This window comes from Giraffa tippelskirchi, chromosome 12 (genome assembly GCF_054371585.1).
Source record: "Giraffa tippelskirchi isolate mGirTip1 chromosome 12, T2T-mGirTip1v1.2.pri, whole genome shotgun sequence".
NCBI classification, from domain to species: Eukaryota; Metazoa; Chordata; class Mammalia; order Artiodactyla; family Giraffidae; genus Giraffa; species Giraffa tippelskirchi.
Genome location: NC_137286.1, coordinates 141,030,343 through 141,048,590, shown reverse-complemented (window position 1 = coordinate 141,048,590; position 18,248 = coordinate 141,030,343). Strand labels below are relative to the sequence as shown.

The 18,248-nt window shown below is 39.5% G+C and overlaps 1 protein-coding gene across 1 annotated transcript in view; it reads left to right on the top strand.

Annotated features, from left to right (window-relative positions):
- Window positions 1-18,248, top strand: part of NALCN (sodium leak channel, non-selective) — a 279,073-nt gene that overhangs the window by 141,241 nt on the left and 119,584 nt on the right. The window contains exon 14 of the mRNA XM_081546675.1: window positions 11,143-11,280. Within this exon, the coding sequence (XP_081402801.1) occupies window positions 11,143-11,280 (138 nt within the window). The remainder of the gene's footprint in view (window positions 1-11,142; window positions 11,281-18,248) is intronic.

Genomic DNA, 18,248 nt, shown 5'->3' with positions numbered 1-18,248 from the left:
AGACTTTGAAATTTATGTTTGCAATAGAAAAGAGCAGATAATATAATTAGCAGTAAATCTTTCTATTTGTGAACTTGGAATGAAGACAAACAAGAAATCAAAGCCCATTAAAACAGCAAAAAATAGACAAACTCCATTTCTAAAATGTAGGATTTTTTAGTAAGCAAAAATATAAGCACTTTCTGATGCTGCTTTCTATTTGAAGCCAAATAGAAAACCCTTCTTCTTGAGCACAGGTATACAAATAGATAGTAAGAAAACACTGAGAAATTTCCTGTGTTAACTTGGTGGTATCATGGTTACAGAAGTTTTCTTAATAAACCCTCACTTTTATTTCACAATAAGACATATGTCTGTTCTTAGGAATACTGTCTATTCTGTATATTACTAAATCTCTATTGCACCCAAAGTAAAATATCAACTTTCATCTGCAATTTTATAGCACATATTTGCCATTGAAATGCATCATTTACATTATGAAAATTTAACATGACTGACATTAGCAAAATCACTAATTAAGAAATAGGGCATAAATACTCCAAGAAACTTGACAGTGTGTTCTGTGAAGGAAATTAATTCAGAAGTCTCTTATTTGCATAAATCTCCAGGTCTCATTTTCACAGCTGTTTGTTCTGTCAGCTAGATGGTTGCATTTCCAAATTATTTTAACATAATCTCTGGGAAGTATATACCTTTCAACTAAAAATATCATACCCTGCAAAAAAGATTGTTAGGGGGAAAATATAAGTTCATTCAGTTCATCTCAATCTTTTTTCTTTAAGATGAAAGTTTCTAATATAGAAACTTTAACATCTAAGTCTGAAATTATTGAAATATTTTTATTATTAAGACAGTTTTTAATTTTAGATGCTCACAAAATTGAAAAGGTTGTGTCCTTTTCATTTGGAAAAAAATGGTAATGAGTGAAGCTTATTTTAGCAAAAAAGAAAAAATACTGGAGATGTCTAATTTTCATTAACCAGCTGAGCATAATACAGTTTCAGGTACCTACTCAGTACTGTACTTGACAAATGAGTAATAATTTTAAATATGATTTAGTCTAGCATATTGTTTGTCTTAGCAATTTAGATAAGGAAAGGAGATCAGCAATGACTAGATCTTAAAGATGTCTTGTTACCTGTAATGTCCAAAAACACAGAAGGAATTTGAAATCCACAGATTCCTGCCTAGAGACCCAGCAACATCATTTGCTACTTGCAAGCCTGAGTCAATCATTTAAGGCCTGCATACTTCAGTTCCTCATCTGTAAAATGTACAATGAGTTACGCAAGATTATTGTTAAAATCACTCTAAATAATGGACAGTGAATGACCTTGGGGGCTGCTAAGCACCATATAAATGCTAGTCATGGTTCAGTGTCTCGTCTCATGTTTTTAAATCTTGCCTTGAAAAAAAGTGGTAGTCTGCTGTACAAATCCATGGTTTTGTCCACATGGTCAGTTACAGTGTTATACATAGAAGTTAACCCAAGCATGGCCGTAACTAGAAAAAGATGCTCTAGTTTTTGCAAATGAGTTTCTCTCATCTTTCCTTTCATTCTTGAAATTATATTTAAGTGTAGACTCTACTTAAAGTAATTTGCTGCTGGAATAAGCATAACATTTTGATTTCTGCTTTGCTTCTAATTACATTCAAGCTCATTTTGACATTTAAAGCCAATTACATTAGTCTAGATTCAGCAAGACTTTCCCATAGTAGTCTAAAATTTGACCAATGAACAAACTCCCCCCCTCCTTTTTATTCATTTAAATGGAATGCTTGGCAACAGACATATTTTAGAAATAGTAAAAGCAAAATAAATAATGTGGGTTCATTTTGAAATCAAAAGAACTGCTTGGTCTTTCTTACCAACGTAAAAGAGAGTCAGAATTAATTGAAACCACCAGTTTCAACTTTATTTCCTTCTAAGTCACAAGCAATAAGGTGTAATCATTTTACAAAAAAAATTTAACATTTTTAATGTTTTGCTTCTATTAACAGCAAGGGTAGTTGTTCTTAACAGATCTCAAATTCCAAGAGAATTCATGCATAGAGAGAGTGAGTGAAAGTTGTTTGATTGTATCTAGTTCTTTGTGCAGTTAGCCCGCCAGGCTCCTCTGTCCATGGAATTCTCCAGGCAGGAATACTGGAGTGGGTAGCCATTGCCTTCTCCAGGGTATCTTCCTGACCCAGGGATCAAACCCAGGTCTCCCGCATCGTGAGGAAGATTCTTTACCATTTGAGCCACCAGAGAAGTCCATATATAGAGAGAGATAACTTCAAAAGCTTTATAACTTGAAAGTCACTAGTAACTCTTCAGAACTCTCCAAGCCCTACAACAAAACTCAACCAATATTCGATTTAAGGTTCTAGTATACGTGATGGCTTAGAGCTCACACAGCTCTTATTTTATTTAGCTCCATACTTTCAGTCCACTTACCAGCACTGTGATTTTTACTGTTTATTCAATAAATTCTCTTGTCCTTGACAGCACTAAAAGTCAATTTATAGTAAATATTAGCATCAAAACATTTAGTGTAACCTTATTCTGTAGTTTTTATAGTCAAGGTATAGTGAACTGTGGTGTTGGAGAAGGCTCTTGAGAGTCCTTTGGACTGCAAGAAGATCCAACCAGTCCATCCTAAAGGAGATCAGTCCTGGGTGTTCATTGGAAGGACTGATGTTGAAGCTGAAACTTCAATACTTTGGCCACCTGACATGAAGAGTTGACTCATTGGAAAAGACCCTGATGCTGGGAAAGATTGAGGGCAGGAGGAGAAGGGAACGACAGAGGATGAGATGGCTGGGTGGCATCACCGACTCGATGAACATTGGTTTGGGTAGACTCCGGGAGTTGGTGATGGAGAGGGAGGCCTGGTGTGCTGCGATTCATGGGGTAACAGAGAGTCGAACACCACTGAGCGACTGAACTGATAGTCTGAGTAAATAGGCCAGAAAGCATATTGTATAAAATAAAAATTTTCCAGCTGACTTCCAGTACCAATTAAGAGAGAGTAGAACAGTAGACATGGGCTTCCCAAATGGCCTTAGTGGTAAAGAATTCACCTGCCAATGCAGGAGATAGAAGAGACGCCGGTTCAATCCCTGAATTGGGAAGACCCGCTGGAGAAGGAAATAGCAGCCCACTCCAGTATTCTTGCCTGGAAAATTCCATTGACAGAGGAGCCTGGTGGCCTACAGTCCATGGGGTTGCATAGAGTCAGACCCTACTGGGTGCACACACACAGGCACACATACACACAGAATAGTAGACACTTACAGGTAGAAGTTATCTTTAAAGTCACTTAGTTCCAAGGTGAAATAAAATGATGCTATCAATATCACTGTCACACTTATATGTATCTAAAGGAAACATCTACTTAAAAATATAATCCAAAATCAGCCTCTGTGACAGCAGACCTCAACACTTGGTACTTTGCCTCCCTACCCTGCAACTCACGGAGCACCAAGGTCTTTATCCTCTGCCCATTCAGCCTCTATTTTATATTTTACTTTTAAATATTTATTTATTTAATTGTGGCTATGTCCAGTCTTAGTTGCAGCTCGTGGAATCTTTCCTTGCAGAGCACCCTCTCTGTAGTTGTGGTGCCAGGGCTTAGTTGCCCCACAGCAGGTGGGTACTTAGTTCCTCGACCAGGAATCGAACTTGCATCCCCTACATTTTGCAAGATGGATTCTCAACCACTGCCACCAGGGAAAGTTCTTTAGCCTCTATTTTAAACCACTCTCGTTTGACTGTCCCTTCTGGGGAGGGTGTCTCTTGAGAGTAAGGACAGAGATGAGGTGGACAAGGTTAGCTCAGATGAGAAGTTTTGCAAAGCCCAAGGCTGGGCAGTGTGGAAGCCTCTTTGGAGGTCAAGGTGGAAGGGAGCCTGTTTCCATATGGAGCCAGTGCAGAAGCTGGAATGGTATAGACCTGGAGAGTTAGATTCACTTAGGAGTCAGCATGTTTCCTGAGAGTTTGGCAAAAAGGGAGATGGAGTTTGCAGGACTGGGAAGAGTGTATTTGAATTGATAGGCCATGAAGTTCCATCTAAATGAGACAAGGAGAAATTGAAATAAAGAAATGGCTACTGCCAATGGCTTTAGCACTAATGGCAACCCACTCCAGTATTCTTGCCTGGAGAATCCCATGGAGAGAGGAGCCTGGAAGGCTATAGTCCATGGGGTTGCAAGAGTCGGACATGACTTAGCAACTAAACCACCACCACCACTATGATTTTACTCCAGATTTCAAATCCACAGTATTTGTGTTTATGGTTAACTTAATTTAGTTGCAGTAAGTGGTAACTCTTAATTAAAGAGTTTTTATTTACTGTAGGTTTTTAAATATTGTACTGTATTGTAGCAGGCTATCAGTTGTGTCTGACTCTTTGCAACCCAGGAACTGGAGCCCACCAAGCTCCTCTGTCCATGGATATTTCAGGCAAGAATACTGGAGTGGGTAGCTATTTCCTCCTCCAGGGGATCTTCCTGACTCAGGGATCAAACCCACGTCTCTTATGTCTCCTGCATTGGCAGGTGGATTCTTTACTATTGAACTGTTGGGCAACTTTTAAATACATGTAATGTCGTTTTTATTGGTTTTTCCCAACCCTTAACTCTCAGTAAGACCTTGGTCTTGTCAGTCATGATTTTTACAACCAGTGTACGTTTTGGAAATTTAACTCCAACATTAGGTAGGTCCAACACTTACTATATATTGATGTCATTTTAAATATTGTTAAAACTTTGAATCATTGAGAAGTTTTAAATGAAAGAAACTATACAGCAAAATATTAAATCATGCAATCAATGGGTTTTTTTCACTGTAAACATGATTTCTCATTTAATTAATTAAACAATTGCTGGTCCTTCGGGGATTATTCAGGTCCCCTTGGCTGTCGAGGTCCCCCCACCAGTGTCCAGCAGATGCCCTAGTTGTGAGGAGACACTAAATCCAAGTCCGCCTACTCCTCCATCTTGGTCAGTAGGTTTTTCAGAAGAGACAACTCCTCTGCATTCTATTTCAGTGGGAAAAAAGAAACAAGGAGACTGAGTAGGTGAATAATTAAGGCAATTAAAACCGAAGGAGGTGTCACTTTTACACTCAGTGAATACTGTCATGGCAGATCTTCTATTTTACAGCCGACTGGTAGTAAGACACAGCAGGGACACCCTCCGTAAAAAGGTTGAGCTACTATATAAGCTGTCAAACCAATTTCATTTTGAAGGCTCATCTGCAGAGAATGAGTTCTGGAAATCCACTAAAGATAGATAAGATACATGCAAATTATATTGTAAAATGAAAGTTGAATGTCGATAACCCGAGTTGTATTCCTCACCACTTAAAAAATTTTTAATGTCAAGATTTTTTAAAGTAAATACATATTTTACATATATTTTAATATGCAGTAAAACTATATTAAGTATAAGGTAATTTTTATGTCCAGCAAAAATCTGTACATGAATGTTCATAGCAACATAGTAGCCAAAAAGTGAAAACAACCAAAATATCCATCATCTGATGAGTAGATAAAATGTGGTCCCTATCCATCAAATGAAACATCATTTGGCAATAAAAGGTAATGAAGTGCTGATACAGAACCCTGACCTCATATTATGTGATTCCATTTGTAGCAAATGTTCACAGTAGGCAGATCCATGGGGACAGAAAGAGTATTGTTGGTTGCTGAAGGCTGCAGAAGGGAGGGATGGGGCGTGACTCTTATGGGTACATAGTTTTGGGGGAATGATGAAAAGGGTCTTGCCTTAGTTGTAAGGAAATGAAACCCCTTAATTGTCTACTTCCAAAGGTGAATTTTATGGTATTTAAACTATATCTCAGCAAAGCTGTTAGTTTTGAAAGTCTGAAAAAAGAGTATTACCACCTTCCCTAGTCCCTCAAACCAGTCAATCCTAAAGGAAATCAACCCTGAATATTTATTGGAAAGACGGATGCTGAAGCTGAAGCTCCAGTCCTTTGGCCACCTCGTGGCAAGAGCCAACTCATCGGAAAAGACCCTGATGCTGGGAAAGATTGAAGGCAGGAGGAGACGGGGACGACAGAGGATGAGATGGTTGGATGACATTACTGACTCAATGGACATGAGTTTGAGCAAACTCCAGGAGATGGTGAAGGACAGGGAAGCCTGGTGTGCTGCAGTCCATGGGGTCGCAAAGAGTCGGACACAACTGAGTGACTGAACAACAACAACAACTGACTTTGTCATGACTCCTAGCCATGCCAAACTGCATAGCCCATCCCCATTCATTCACGTGCCTCCAGATCCTACTGCTAACAGTGTGATTTTTCCCTGTAACTTCCACTTGAAATTCATCAGAGATGTTTTTGATTGATTTTGTTCTTCCCTGGTCGGCAGAGTTGTTTGTTCCAGGTCACGTCCTGTGCAGCTGGCCCAGTCTCAGGTTAACTGCTCATCTCTGATTCAATTAGCTGCAGTCAGACACCTGCAGCGTGAACAGGGCCTGACCTGCATAGGGATGGTTAATGTGTGATTATGTCATTAGACACAGAAAAGAAAAGGCACTTGTAAACAAAGTGCTTATCCCTATTTACATCTGTAAGATTGGACGTGAGGGGTAAAATAGCAAAAACCACAGATCTTCTGTCCCAAAAACCTGCAATGAATAAAACAGTTCATTATCAGCCTGGAAAAAATGATACCACCAGTCACCCCACAAAGAAAAGGCCACAATTTGATACCATTATCTTTGAATAGCAGCTACTAGGAAAGAGGGAGGGAGAAAGAGAGAAAGAATCAGAGAGAGAGAAAGTGTACTCTAGGTTCATACCCAAAGCCTGTTTTCCAGAAGTTGAAAAGAAATTAAATTGGAAAAGCAAATCCTAAAATATGTGCTCATCTCCCTCAATTTGAGGAGCCTAAGGCTGCAGGGATGTACAGAGCCCTGGAAAAGACATCAAGAATCTCCCACAAGTGTAGAAGTGATTGATTCACCCGATTTTACCAAAGGCAAGATAAAATGCTGGAGTTTTTTTATTTTTCATTTTTCCCAGTTGGGGAGAAGGCTTGTGAGTAAAAGCAAAACAGTCATAATTTCTAAAACCTAAGGCTCTTCCATAATAAACAAAAGTTCAGAGTGAAAGGATGGAGAGAAAAGAAGAAAATCGAAACCAGGAGGGAGCAGGAGATGGAGAGAAAGGGGTGGGAGAGACCAGCTGTCCTCTCCTGGTACCCAGAGGACGAGGACCAACGGAATCAACCTGTCCGCGTCCTCACCTGGAGTCAGTGGGGTGCAAGTGCTGTGGAAGGAAACCAATGGGCTTTGGCAGCAATAAAAATTTCCAGAATCTACCCACAGTGGGGAAATATCTGAGTCCTAATATTTCAAACTTAGCTGTCCATGGCCTCAGCCAATAATTCTCTCCCTGCAAACCATTCTCCTCATACTGAGACTGCAAAACATAGAAGAAAACTTAGTTGACAAATTGAAACAGGGTTCTAATGATGGACATGGGAATCCCAAGTGGCTCAGCAGTAAAGAACCCGCCTGCCAATGCAAGAGACACAGATGTGAGTCCAATCCCTAGGTTGGGAAGATTCTAGTATTCTTACCTGGGAAATCTCATGGCCAGAGAAGCCTGGCAGGTTACAGTCCATGGGGTTGCAAGAGTCAGACACAACTGAGAGGCTAAGCCACCACCAATGATGGGCGTGAGCTTCTGGGATCCCTTTCTGGCACTGTATTGGAGGGAATAAAAGATCTAGATGAGAAAGTTTAAAATGAAGGCTTTGCATTTGCAGCCACATGGATGGACCTGGAGATTATCATACTCAGCAAAGTAAGTCAGAAAGAGGAAGACAAATACTATATGATATCACTTATAGGCCGAATCTGAAATATGGCACAAATGACCACATCTATGAAACAAAAGCCGACTTGCAAATAGAGAACAGACTTGTGGTTGCCAAGCAGGGAGCAGAGGGGAGGGCGAGGGAAAGATTGGGAGCTTGGGATTAGCAGATGCCGACTATTACATATAGAATGGATAAACAACAAGGTGCTACTGTATAGTACAGGGAACTATATTCAATATCCTGTGATAAACCATAATGGGAACAAATATATGTATATATGTATAACTGAATCACCTTGCTATGCAGCCAAACTTAAACACAACATTGTAAATCAACTATACTTCCATAAAATAAAATGAACAAAGAAGGCTTTGACAGTTGTGGAGCAGCTCTAGAAGGAAATTGGTCCAAATTAAGACAGCAGTAAGAGGACTCCAGGGAAAATGTCAGAGAGAAAGAATAAAAGGGTTTCTGGGTAATCGAAGCCTCCAGTAAGAACATCTGTAAGAGAAGTGGAATTTATTCCAGACAATTGGTAAAAATCTGTGAGAATCTGGAAGCAATTTGAAGTAGAAGGAAGAAAGTCTATATTTATTTCCCCAAGGAACTTGTGAAAAACAATCAGAAACTCTCAACTAAAACAAAACTAAACTAAAAATTGTATAAGAACACTGTGATTCCAATAAAGTGAATTAAACTGGACCAGATTCTGAAACCTTAGTGAAAAGTAAGGGGCTTCCACCTAATGCTTGAACATCTAGCTTCTACTACCAAATGTGTCATAATATTTGGAGCCTTGGAGAAAGAAATATTACCCTAGAACATTACCAGGACAACATTATTACTTAGCAATATTTTCATAGGCAACTCATTGACTATCCGTCTATTGATTATCAGTGTACCAACAAGCACAGAAGACCCAATGATGACTAAACAGCAAAATGTAAATATGGTTGAACAGAGTATAGTAATAATAATTCACAGCATCTCACGATACATAATTGCAGGTGGCTGAGCTGTGCAGAAATGAGACTTTTTCCTTCCGGAACTCTGAAAAGAGTAGAGAGTAACCCGATGTTCTTGCTCACATTGCTTGTCTCACAGCAACAGGTTATAAACCCATAGCTCTGTGTTCCCAAACCTTCACTGAATGCACGATGGCTGAGTGTTCATGAAAGCTCATGCTGTAGATGAAAACAAATTAAGTAGGTTTCTGCCCAAAGAAACGGAAAGGTACACCTGAATTTCTGGCCTCTAGGTACCAAGGTTAAGTCTATTGGGCTTAATCACAAGTTTCCCTGTCACTTTTAGTCAAAGAAATCCATGTCCAGGAAAATTCCTTTTATCTTGGTAGATGTTTTGACTTTTCCCCCCTTTCATTGTTGAGCTGTTTGGATGTCCACACACTTTCACACTGGTGACATCTCTGTGAAGAAGATACACACACAACAATCTGGTGTTGTTTTTCTGTGTGTGAGGTCTTAGTTCCCCACCCAGGGATTGAACCCGTGCCCCTGCAGTGGAAGCATGGCATCTTAACCACTGGACTGCCAGGGAAGTCTACAATCTGATATTTTTATGTGAATCATTTTTCAGAACTTGTTTTCCTTGCCTTCGGATGTAATAAATATTCAATAGAAAAAAATACAGGGAAAAAATAATTGCCTGCAATGATAGGTCTGGCACACTTATGACATAAACCATGTGTTGAAAAATTCTCTGAAGCATTTTTAAGATGAATTAAAGCTAATACTGTCTTAGGCATCCCCAGCAAGGAAAGTATTAAACCGTCCTTGTTGATGCTGTGCTTAAGTACCGGCAACAGCATACTTCTTGCTTTCATAAACAGAACACATTGCAGGGTGATGAGATTATAGAAAAATTAAGTCAAGAAGAAGTTAAATGTTTCACACATGGACTAAGGCTCAGAGGAAAAACATGTCTCCTAGTTTTAGATTCATTGAACAATTCATTGTTCCTTTCTTCATACAGACCCACTATGTGCTGGGCATTGAACATTGCACTTGGAAAAGAGTTTACTATCCCTAGTAAAGAAAACTGCCAAAAGAGCTTGCTGTGTGATCAGGTCTGGGAAGTAGTCGATTCAAGACTTCACTGAAGGCAGGAAGCAGTACTTGGAAAAAGTACTTGCTTTGAAATCAAGATGCCTGGTGCTACTTCTGTTACTGCTACAAATTAATAGAGTGACTTGGGGCTAATTACCCAATTTAAGCCTCTTTTTCTTTATCTTCAAAAACAATGAATCAGGTTAGATTATCTTTAGAGTCCATTTTGCCTCTAAGATACTATCAGTGTAACAGAACCCTTATCAGGTTCTGTCCATCTTTCTATTATCCTGGACTTTATTTCTTGGAATCCCAATACTTGAGAATTTGATTTATGTCTTGCATTGTCTTGAAGTCTATAGCAATTTCTTTCAGAGTCACTCAATTCCAATTGTCAACTTTCCCTGACAGTATCAGTTCTCATTAAGTTCTCATTTATTGACCACTAATGTGTACAGAGTACATATACCAGAGGTGGATATATAAGCATATATTTAATAAGAAAAAAGCGTATAGGAATGACACTAACCAAAGATCTTTGCAGAGAAAGAATGAGTCTTTGAGCTTGGCTTTTGATGAGTGCTCTTTTTAATTTAATTCAATTTTGCTTTATTGTTTACTTTATTTTTGGTCTTGGGGTTTCTTCCATGGTCTTGACTCTGCTTTGAAAAAAAAATGTTTTAAATTATGAAAAAATGTGATCATTTTTATGAAGTTGCTTAGTATTATCATTTTAGAAATATTTCTTTTTCAGAGTCTTGTGTTTTTAACATAACTGAAATGATTTGATAGATGAATTCTATAAAAGTAAAATTAAGGTTATTATTCTTATTTGCCTTTAGACAATCGAATGTAATTCGCTATGAAAATAAGTTGTTCTTGACAACAAAAAATAAAATAAATTACACTAATCCCTTGGAAACATTAAATAGTTAGCTTGCTAAAAGGTAAAAGCAATAGAGACAATAAGCAAAGTTTCTTGAATTTTTTCTAATTTGCTCAGCAGTATTTACCACCAACAAGGCTAATTTTAATTCAGGGTAATTGTTTTAGTTTTCCACATTGAATAGGTAGATATCAGACTTTTAAGATCTTTGTTCTTAGTTCTTTCTTATCTGTTGAATGAAGGCTCTTCTTTCCCTCCTGAATTAATAATACTGAGATCAAAGTACTCATTTTAAGTTGCGTGCAAGCTCAACACTGGTGTTTAATCCCTCCATTCTTTCCCTCTGTAGGCATTTATGTCCATGTTCCAGATTCTTACTCAGGAAGGATGGGTTGATGTCATGGACCAAACACTAAATGCTGTGGGACACATGTGGGCACCTGTGGTTGCCATCTATTTTATTCTCTATCACCTCTTCGCCACTCTGGTGAGTTTCACATTTCTTTTCAATTATGTCTGACAGTTTATGATGGGATGAACATCGACAGGTTTTTGATCTGTGGTCAACTTCAGAACCAGAGAACCGAGGTAGAGTAGTCCCATTGGATGAGAGTCCCTCCCATTCTGTCTATGAATCAAAGAACTACTTGAGGAACTAGATTTCAGATTTAAGTAAGAAGCTGTCTCCATCAAAGTCAAGCAGCTTGCATGAGGGAAAAAGAGACAGAACAAATGGAAGTTCCAAGTCTGTGTACTGACTTAACCATCTGTACACATCCACACCCTCGGTGATCTAAGAATCAAACCAGAACTACATTGTTATTTTTTCTTTATCATGTAGAGACACTCTCTTTTGTTTTGTTGCAGCCTCTTCACAGCTGTAATTAAACTGAAAACAGAAGCTGGAGACCTCAGGGTGCAGTCAGTTAATTAGAAACCAGCTCAGTGTTACTGCATTTGTGTGACTAAAAGAAACACAAGGGGAAAAATGAAACACATGGCTGTGAATGTTGGAAAAGGCGTGATAAAAACTAAATACCAAAATTCAGGAAAAGCTTTCCTCTGTCACACAAGCAGATTTTACTCTTCCATGTATGTCTATTAAAAAGAAAAGAAAAAAATTACGAAATGTGGCCTACATCCTAAAAGGATATAATCCTTAGGTTTTTCTAATGCCAGATAAACATCTCCACATAATACATTTGTATATAAGAATCAAATTTAAGCTCTCATATTGTGCTAAAAGTTCCAAAGGAAAGATGCAGAGTGTTACCCTTCATTAGGAACATATGAAATAAAAACAACTGCTACTCTTTATTGAGTGGCAAAATGCTTTATAAGAATTTTATTCCTCATATTTGGGACAGTCAGGTTAGGTAATGGTCCCACTTTACAGATGATGAAACTGAGGAGTTAATTTGCCCAGTGTCACAAAGAGGATAAACACTAGAGCCAGAACATTCCCAGGCCAGCCTGGTCTCAAAGCCCATGATCTTGTGTCAGGATACATTTAACAGGAGGCTTCCTGTGTGCTGTTTTCAGTCTTGCATGAATTTTATGTTCCTTAACAGCACCTGAATACAGGTGCCAGAGAGCTGGCAAGCTGGCTTTCTTTCGGGGATAATAGAAATTCATGTATCTCATTAGTATGGAAATTCCATATGGTGAACAGCAGCCATTTACAAGTCTCCTTTCTGATATGTAAAGTTACTTTTACAACCCCCTCTCTAGAGAATAATTCTAGCCTCTGGCTTTCTAGATGACTTGTTAGATTTCTGATCCCTATCTCTGCTAAAGAGGGCTATCTGGTAAGAGAGTATATATATGCCCACAATATGTTGAATAAATGCCTTTGTTCCACCAGAGCAATGGTCCCCATGTCTTTCCTCATTTTCTCTCTCTCGCACTCTCACTCGCTCTCTCTCTCTCTCTCTCTTTCTCTTTCGCTCTCTCCCTCTCTCCCTTTCGCTCTCTCCCTCTCTCCCTTTCAGGCTGCTTCCACGGAGCACAGGTGTCCACCGTGTCTATTTATTTGCCCGGGCTTTCAAGACCTCTCCGAGAGGGCGCCCTGAGCCTACGTAGACGGTGCTAGCTCTTTGTCCTAGAGTTATGTCGGCATACTGTGTAAACCAGGGAATATCAGCCTCTTTTCTTCCTTCTTTTACTTTCTTATCAGTCGACTCTGTACCCGCAAGTTCCGGTCCATTAAAGGACCACAACAATCTTGCAACTGTTTATTGCCGCTTCCTTAGATTATGAAACTTGGCATCGTCACTGAACACGTCTGCAGCAAATCAGACCTCTCCCCAAGAGCCACTAAAATAAAATACATGCGATCCCTAAGGCCCCTTCCAATTCTAAAATCTATGAATATAGTAAGTGCTGGACAAACTACGTATATTAGACTAGACATCACATTTGCTATATGCAAAGGCCTTCCAGTCGAAGACTGGGGACTTCTCTGGTGGTCCAGTGGTAGAGATTTCGCCCTTCAGTGCAGAGGGTTTGGGTTCAATCCCTGGTTGGGGAGCTAAGATCCTGCATGCCTCACAGCCCAAATACCAAAAACATGAAGCAGAAGCAGTAATTTAACAAATTCAATAAAGACTTTAAAAATGGTCCACATTAAAAAAAAAAAAAAAATCTTTAAAACAAACAAACAAAAACACAGACATGTCCATCAAAAGGTGTATGAGGATACATTGTGATATGGAGAAAGGTCCTGGGCTCAAAGAGTGGAATCACGTAGAAATAATACTGGCATTTTTTGACATGCGATGACTTTAAAAATACTCTCACACATACACACAAAGAACACTGATCGATAGGAATGGATGTCAGGCCTCTAGAGACAAATCTGGCTGCACCTGTGTTGGCAGACCCTTGGCCCTGGGGTCTTTGCATCCTCCTTCTCAGGACCTGTGTCACTCATTTATTCATCCATTCACTTACAAACTCAACTAGTTTTTATTAAGCAGTTACTATGTGTTTCAGTGGGTTTCCCAGGTGACGCTAGTGGTAAAGAACCCTCCTCCCAGTGCAGGAGACATAAGACAGGCAAGTTGGATCCCTGGGAAGATCCCCTGAAGGAGGAAATGGCAACCCACTCCAGTATTCTTACCTGGAGAATCCCATAGACAGAGGAGCCTGGCGGACTACCTGTCCGTGGGGTCGCAAAGAATCAGACATGATTGAAGCAACTTAGCATGCACACATGTGTTTAAGTTCCTTTAAAACTATGGCATACCTTGGAGACTGTTGATCATTGGTTAAATTCAGGATAGATGGTTGAAATCATCTATGTATGGGAATAATCTGTTTAATTGTTATTCTGTTAAAACAATATAATCTCATGCTGTCAGCCCTGCAGAGATTTGATTCTTAAATCAGAGACTAACACAGTAATCTATAAGCAGGAAGAAAAATGATCTAGCCTAGTAAATTAGTTAGCAAAGTAATTTTTCTCAAGAGGATTTCTACAGGAATCACTAATATAGTGAAATGAAATATTAAATCTGGTAACAGATTTCTTGGACAGTCTGAATTTTCCTTATTGTGCCAAAAACGTGACTTTGATTGTGGAACCCTGAAGTACTTCCAGGGACTTCTGAGACTCACTGAAGCCTTTAGGAATCCACAGAACATAGCCTGAAAACTTGTATTTAATTCTACACCTTCATTCTACTGATTTAAGTGTCTGCCCAAAACACTCATTGTAATTTTTCAAAAATTTTAAAACTGAAAATTGAAAGCGTTTGTTCTTTTGTTCATAATTTTTTCGAATCTCTAAAGCAGTTGAGAATTTAAAAGTCTACCAGGTAGTACAGTGGTAAAGAATCTGCCAGCCAGTGCAGAAGACGCAGATTCCGTCCGTGGGTCAGGACGATGCCCTGGAGGAGAGCATGGCAACTGGCTCCAATATTGTTGCCTGCAGAACCCGATGGACAGAGGAGCCTGGTGGACTACAGTCCATGGGGTCACAAAGAACTGGACATGACTGAGCGCGAACACACACACACACACGTCAGTGAGGGCAGTCTGTTAAATATAGTGGAGTAGTTCAAGACTGCAGACTTGAAGTCCAAAAATCTAGATTCAGTATCTGTCTCTGCCGGTCTCTAGATGTATGACTGTGGAAGAGTCAGACAACTTCCCTTATCTGTTTGTTGTGTTATATCTGAAAGTGAGAGTAATAAGACCCCGGCACATCTAGCTTCCAAGGCTGCCAAGTACATGTGAGGTGAGCTTGTATTTTTGAGGGTGCTTTAGCCATGGTCTAAGAAGACGATCGTAAGGATCACCAACCGTGAGTTTTTTCAAGTTTAAATAAGATGGTGTATGTACATTTCAAGCTATATCTTAATAAATGCTAAAATGTTATTTCAGGTGTTTTTAATTTGTAAAAGTAAAGTATTATTAATCAGTTTAAAGCATCATTTATGCCCAAGTTTGTCTCTCTTTTGGTCTTCCCCACACCCATTCTCCCAGGCAATGACTTTGATGAATTTGGGATGAATCCATCTTCCAGTTTTTAAATCGTAGTTTACTAAATTTGGCATACTGTCAACTTTGTTGTTGGTGGTGTTCAGTCACTAATTCACGTCCAGTTCTTTGCGACCCCATGGACTGCAGTAGGCCAGACTCCTCTGTCCTCCACTATCTCCCGGAGTTTGCTCAAATTCATGTCCCTTGAGTCGGCGATGCTGTCTAACCATCTCATCCTCTGCCACCCCATTCTCCTTTTATCTTCAATCTATCAACTTTAAAAGACTCATATTTGGTGTAATATTAACAAACAAAGTACAGTTAAAGTACACACATAGATTGCAAGATACATCCCAATTTCAGATTGTTAAAATGTGAAAATAAATGTGCATCTTAAAATCAATGATCTGCAGTAGTTTTCCACACTTTTACATACCCATTAAAATATACAATGTTTTAAATCATCTACAGACATTTTTACACCCTTGGTTTTTAAAATCAATATGATATTTTCAGTTTGAGGAGCACTGCTCCAGTGCATGGCTGGCCCAGTCTGGAAGGGATGCCCGTACACTCCTCTCACCGCTATAACTCCACCCCATGCTGAGGCCAAGCTATGTTTTGATCATGTGTTTCCCTCCTTACAAGGGCTTCCCTGGTGGCTCAGATAGTAAAGAATCCACTTACAATGCAGGAGACCCGGGTTCGATCCCTGGGTCAGGAAGATCCCCTGGAGAAGGGAATGGCAACCCATTCCAGTATTCTTGCCTGGAGAATTCCATGGACAGAGGAGCCTGGCAGGCTACAGTCCATAGGGTCACAAAGAGTCAGACATGACTGAGCGACTAACCCTTTCACTTTTCCCTCCTTACAAATGATTAGGAGTAGCAATTTTCAAAACAAATAGGACCAATACATATATTCTTGGTAAGTTTTTAACCAAATCTTGTTTTTGAAATCTTTTCATCTCAATACACATAAAGTTAATTCAGGCATTAATGTATATAGTCATACAGTAGCAGTCCATTGGCTGAACATGCCATATTTGCTTCTCAGTTCCCTTCCTAGAGACACAACTTAGGTGGCTTTCCAATATTTTACTCTTACATGTTTCAGTGAATACATTTGTATTTTGTGTCCAGTTGTGCAAGAGTTTTTTAGGGTATTTGGTTTAGTCGCTAAGTCGTGTTCGACTCTTGCAATCCCATGGGCTGCAGCTCACCAGGTTCCTCTGTCCATGGGATTTCCCAGGCAAGAATACTGGAGTGGGTTGCAATTTCCTTCTCCAGGGAAACTTCCCCCACGTAGGGACTGAAACTGAATCTCCTGCCTTGCAGGCAGATTCTTTACTGCTGAGCCACAAAGGAAGCCCTTTAGGGTATATACCAGAAGGTAGAATCTGGGATCCTTGTTGCTGACCAAATGGCTCCATGAAAGTGAAAGTGAAAGTCGCTTAGTTGTGTCCAACTCTTTGCGATCCCTTGGACTATACAGTCCACGGAATTCTCTAGGCCAGAATACTGGAGTAGATAGCCTTTCCCTTCTCCAAGAGATCTTCCCAACCCAGAGCTACCAGCTGAGCCACTGGGAAGCCCAAGAATACTGGAGTGGGTAGCCTATCCCTTTTCCAGCAGATCTTCCCAACCGAGGAATCTAACTGGGGTCTCCTGCACTGCAGGCAGATTCTTTACCAACTGAGCTATCAGGGAAGCCTCTAAATGGCTCCATAGCACATTCTAAAACTAAATTTTCAAAAGTGCATGTGTTAATTTTATACCCAAAAAGTCTGGAGACTGAAGTCATTTCCCCAGGTCACTGGAGATTCCCTTAAGCATTATCGACAATTGCTTTATGCTCCTATATGTCCTCAGACTGACAGTTATTTTCATGAGGTCTATCAAGTCAGCCCAGTTTGATTCAGCACAGTTTTCCTGAATCTCAGGCAGTCTGTATAAGTACTAGCCTGCATCCTGGCCTTCTTGGGAAGGCTTAATCTGTGCTCTCTGAGCCTACAACTGGTACAGAAGTTGTACTAGTAAACACAAACCAACCATAGATAAAAGCTGTGATAAGAGACACTCAGGTGTGCTGAGTTTTTGATACACATGATAAACATTTGCTTCCTGATCATTCCAGATCAACCTGATCTGAAATTTTTTAAATATTGGCAGTAAAACAGCTGGAGATTGTTCTTGGACCAACACACAAATATGTGCATGGAGGTGATAGCCTGTGTTATATGTGCGTCCCTACCCTTTCAACCTGAACATTTGTCAGTTAAAATCTCGATTTCATAAGCCTGTCTTTAGGCTTGAATTTGGCTTAAAAAGAACATTTTTGCTAAGTTGTATGAGTTTTTTGTCTTTGTAAAATACTACAAAGCATTTTAACCCAAATTGCAAAAAAGAAAAAAAAAGTTTACATACATATACATACTCTGACTTAATTTTTATCCACACTGGCCCGTGGAGCCACACAGCCTGATTTAGTCTTCTCAGGGACAAACAGGCCTGTGCCAAGCAGATGAAGAAAAAAAAAAAAGGTTTGGCTGCAGTTTCTGGAATAGGAAACAGCAGGCTCTTCCATCGCCCCCTGGGGGCACCAATTTGTCAGCCCACAATGAAAATCAGGCTTAAGTGTACAGCAGACGCGTATTTATAACCATTATCTACTGTTCTGTAAAATGTCTCCCTCATCCACCAGGTATGTATTCTGAATTTCTGTCCGTGACTGATTGCAATTTGCCCAATGCTTATGAAATCCATATTTCCACCCCACTTTTGTCAATGATTTGGGGATAAGAATGGTAAAATACTTAAGCAGTTGAAAGACTCCTTATTTTTCAGTGTTTTTCCCTTTATTATTGTTTCAAAGGAAAGCCTTGTGATGTGAATACTGAAAGAGAGAAAATGTAATTAAGCGCTCATTGTGGACAGTCTTTTTGTTACCTTTGAAGTGCTTACGTTAACA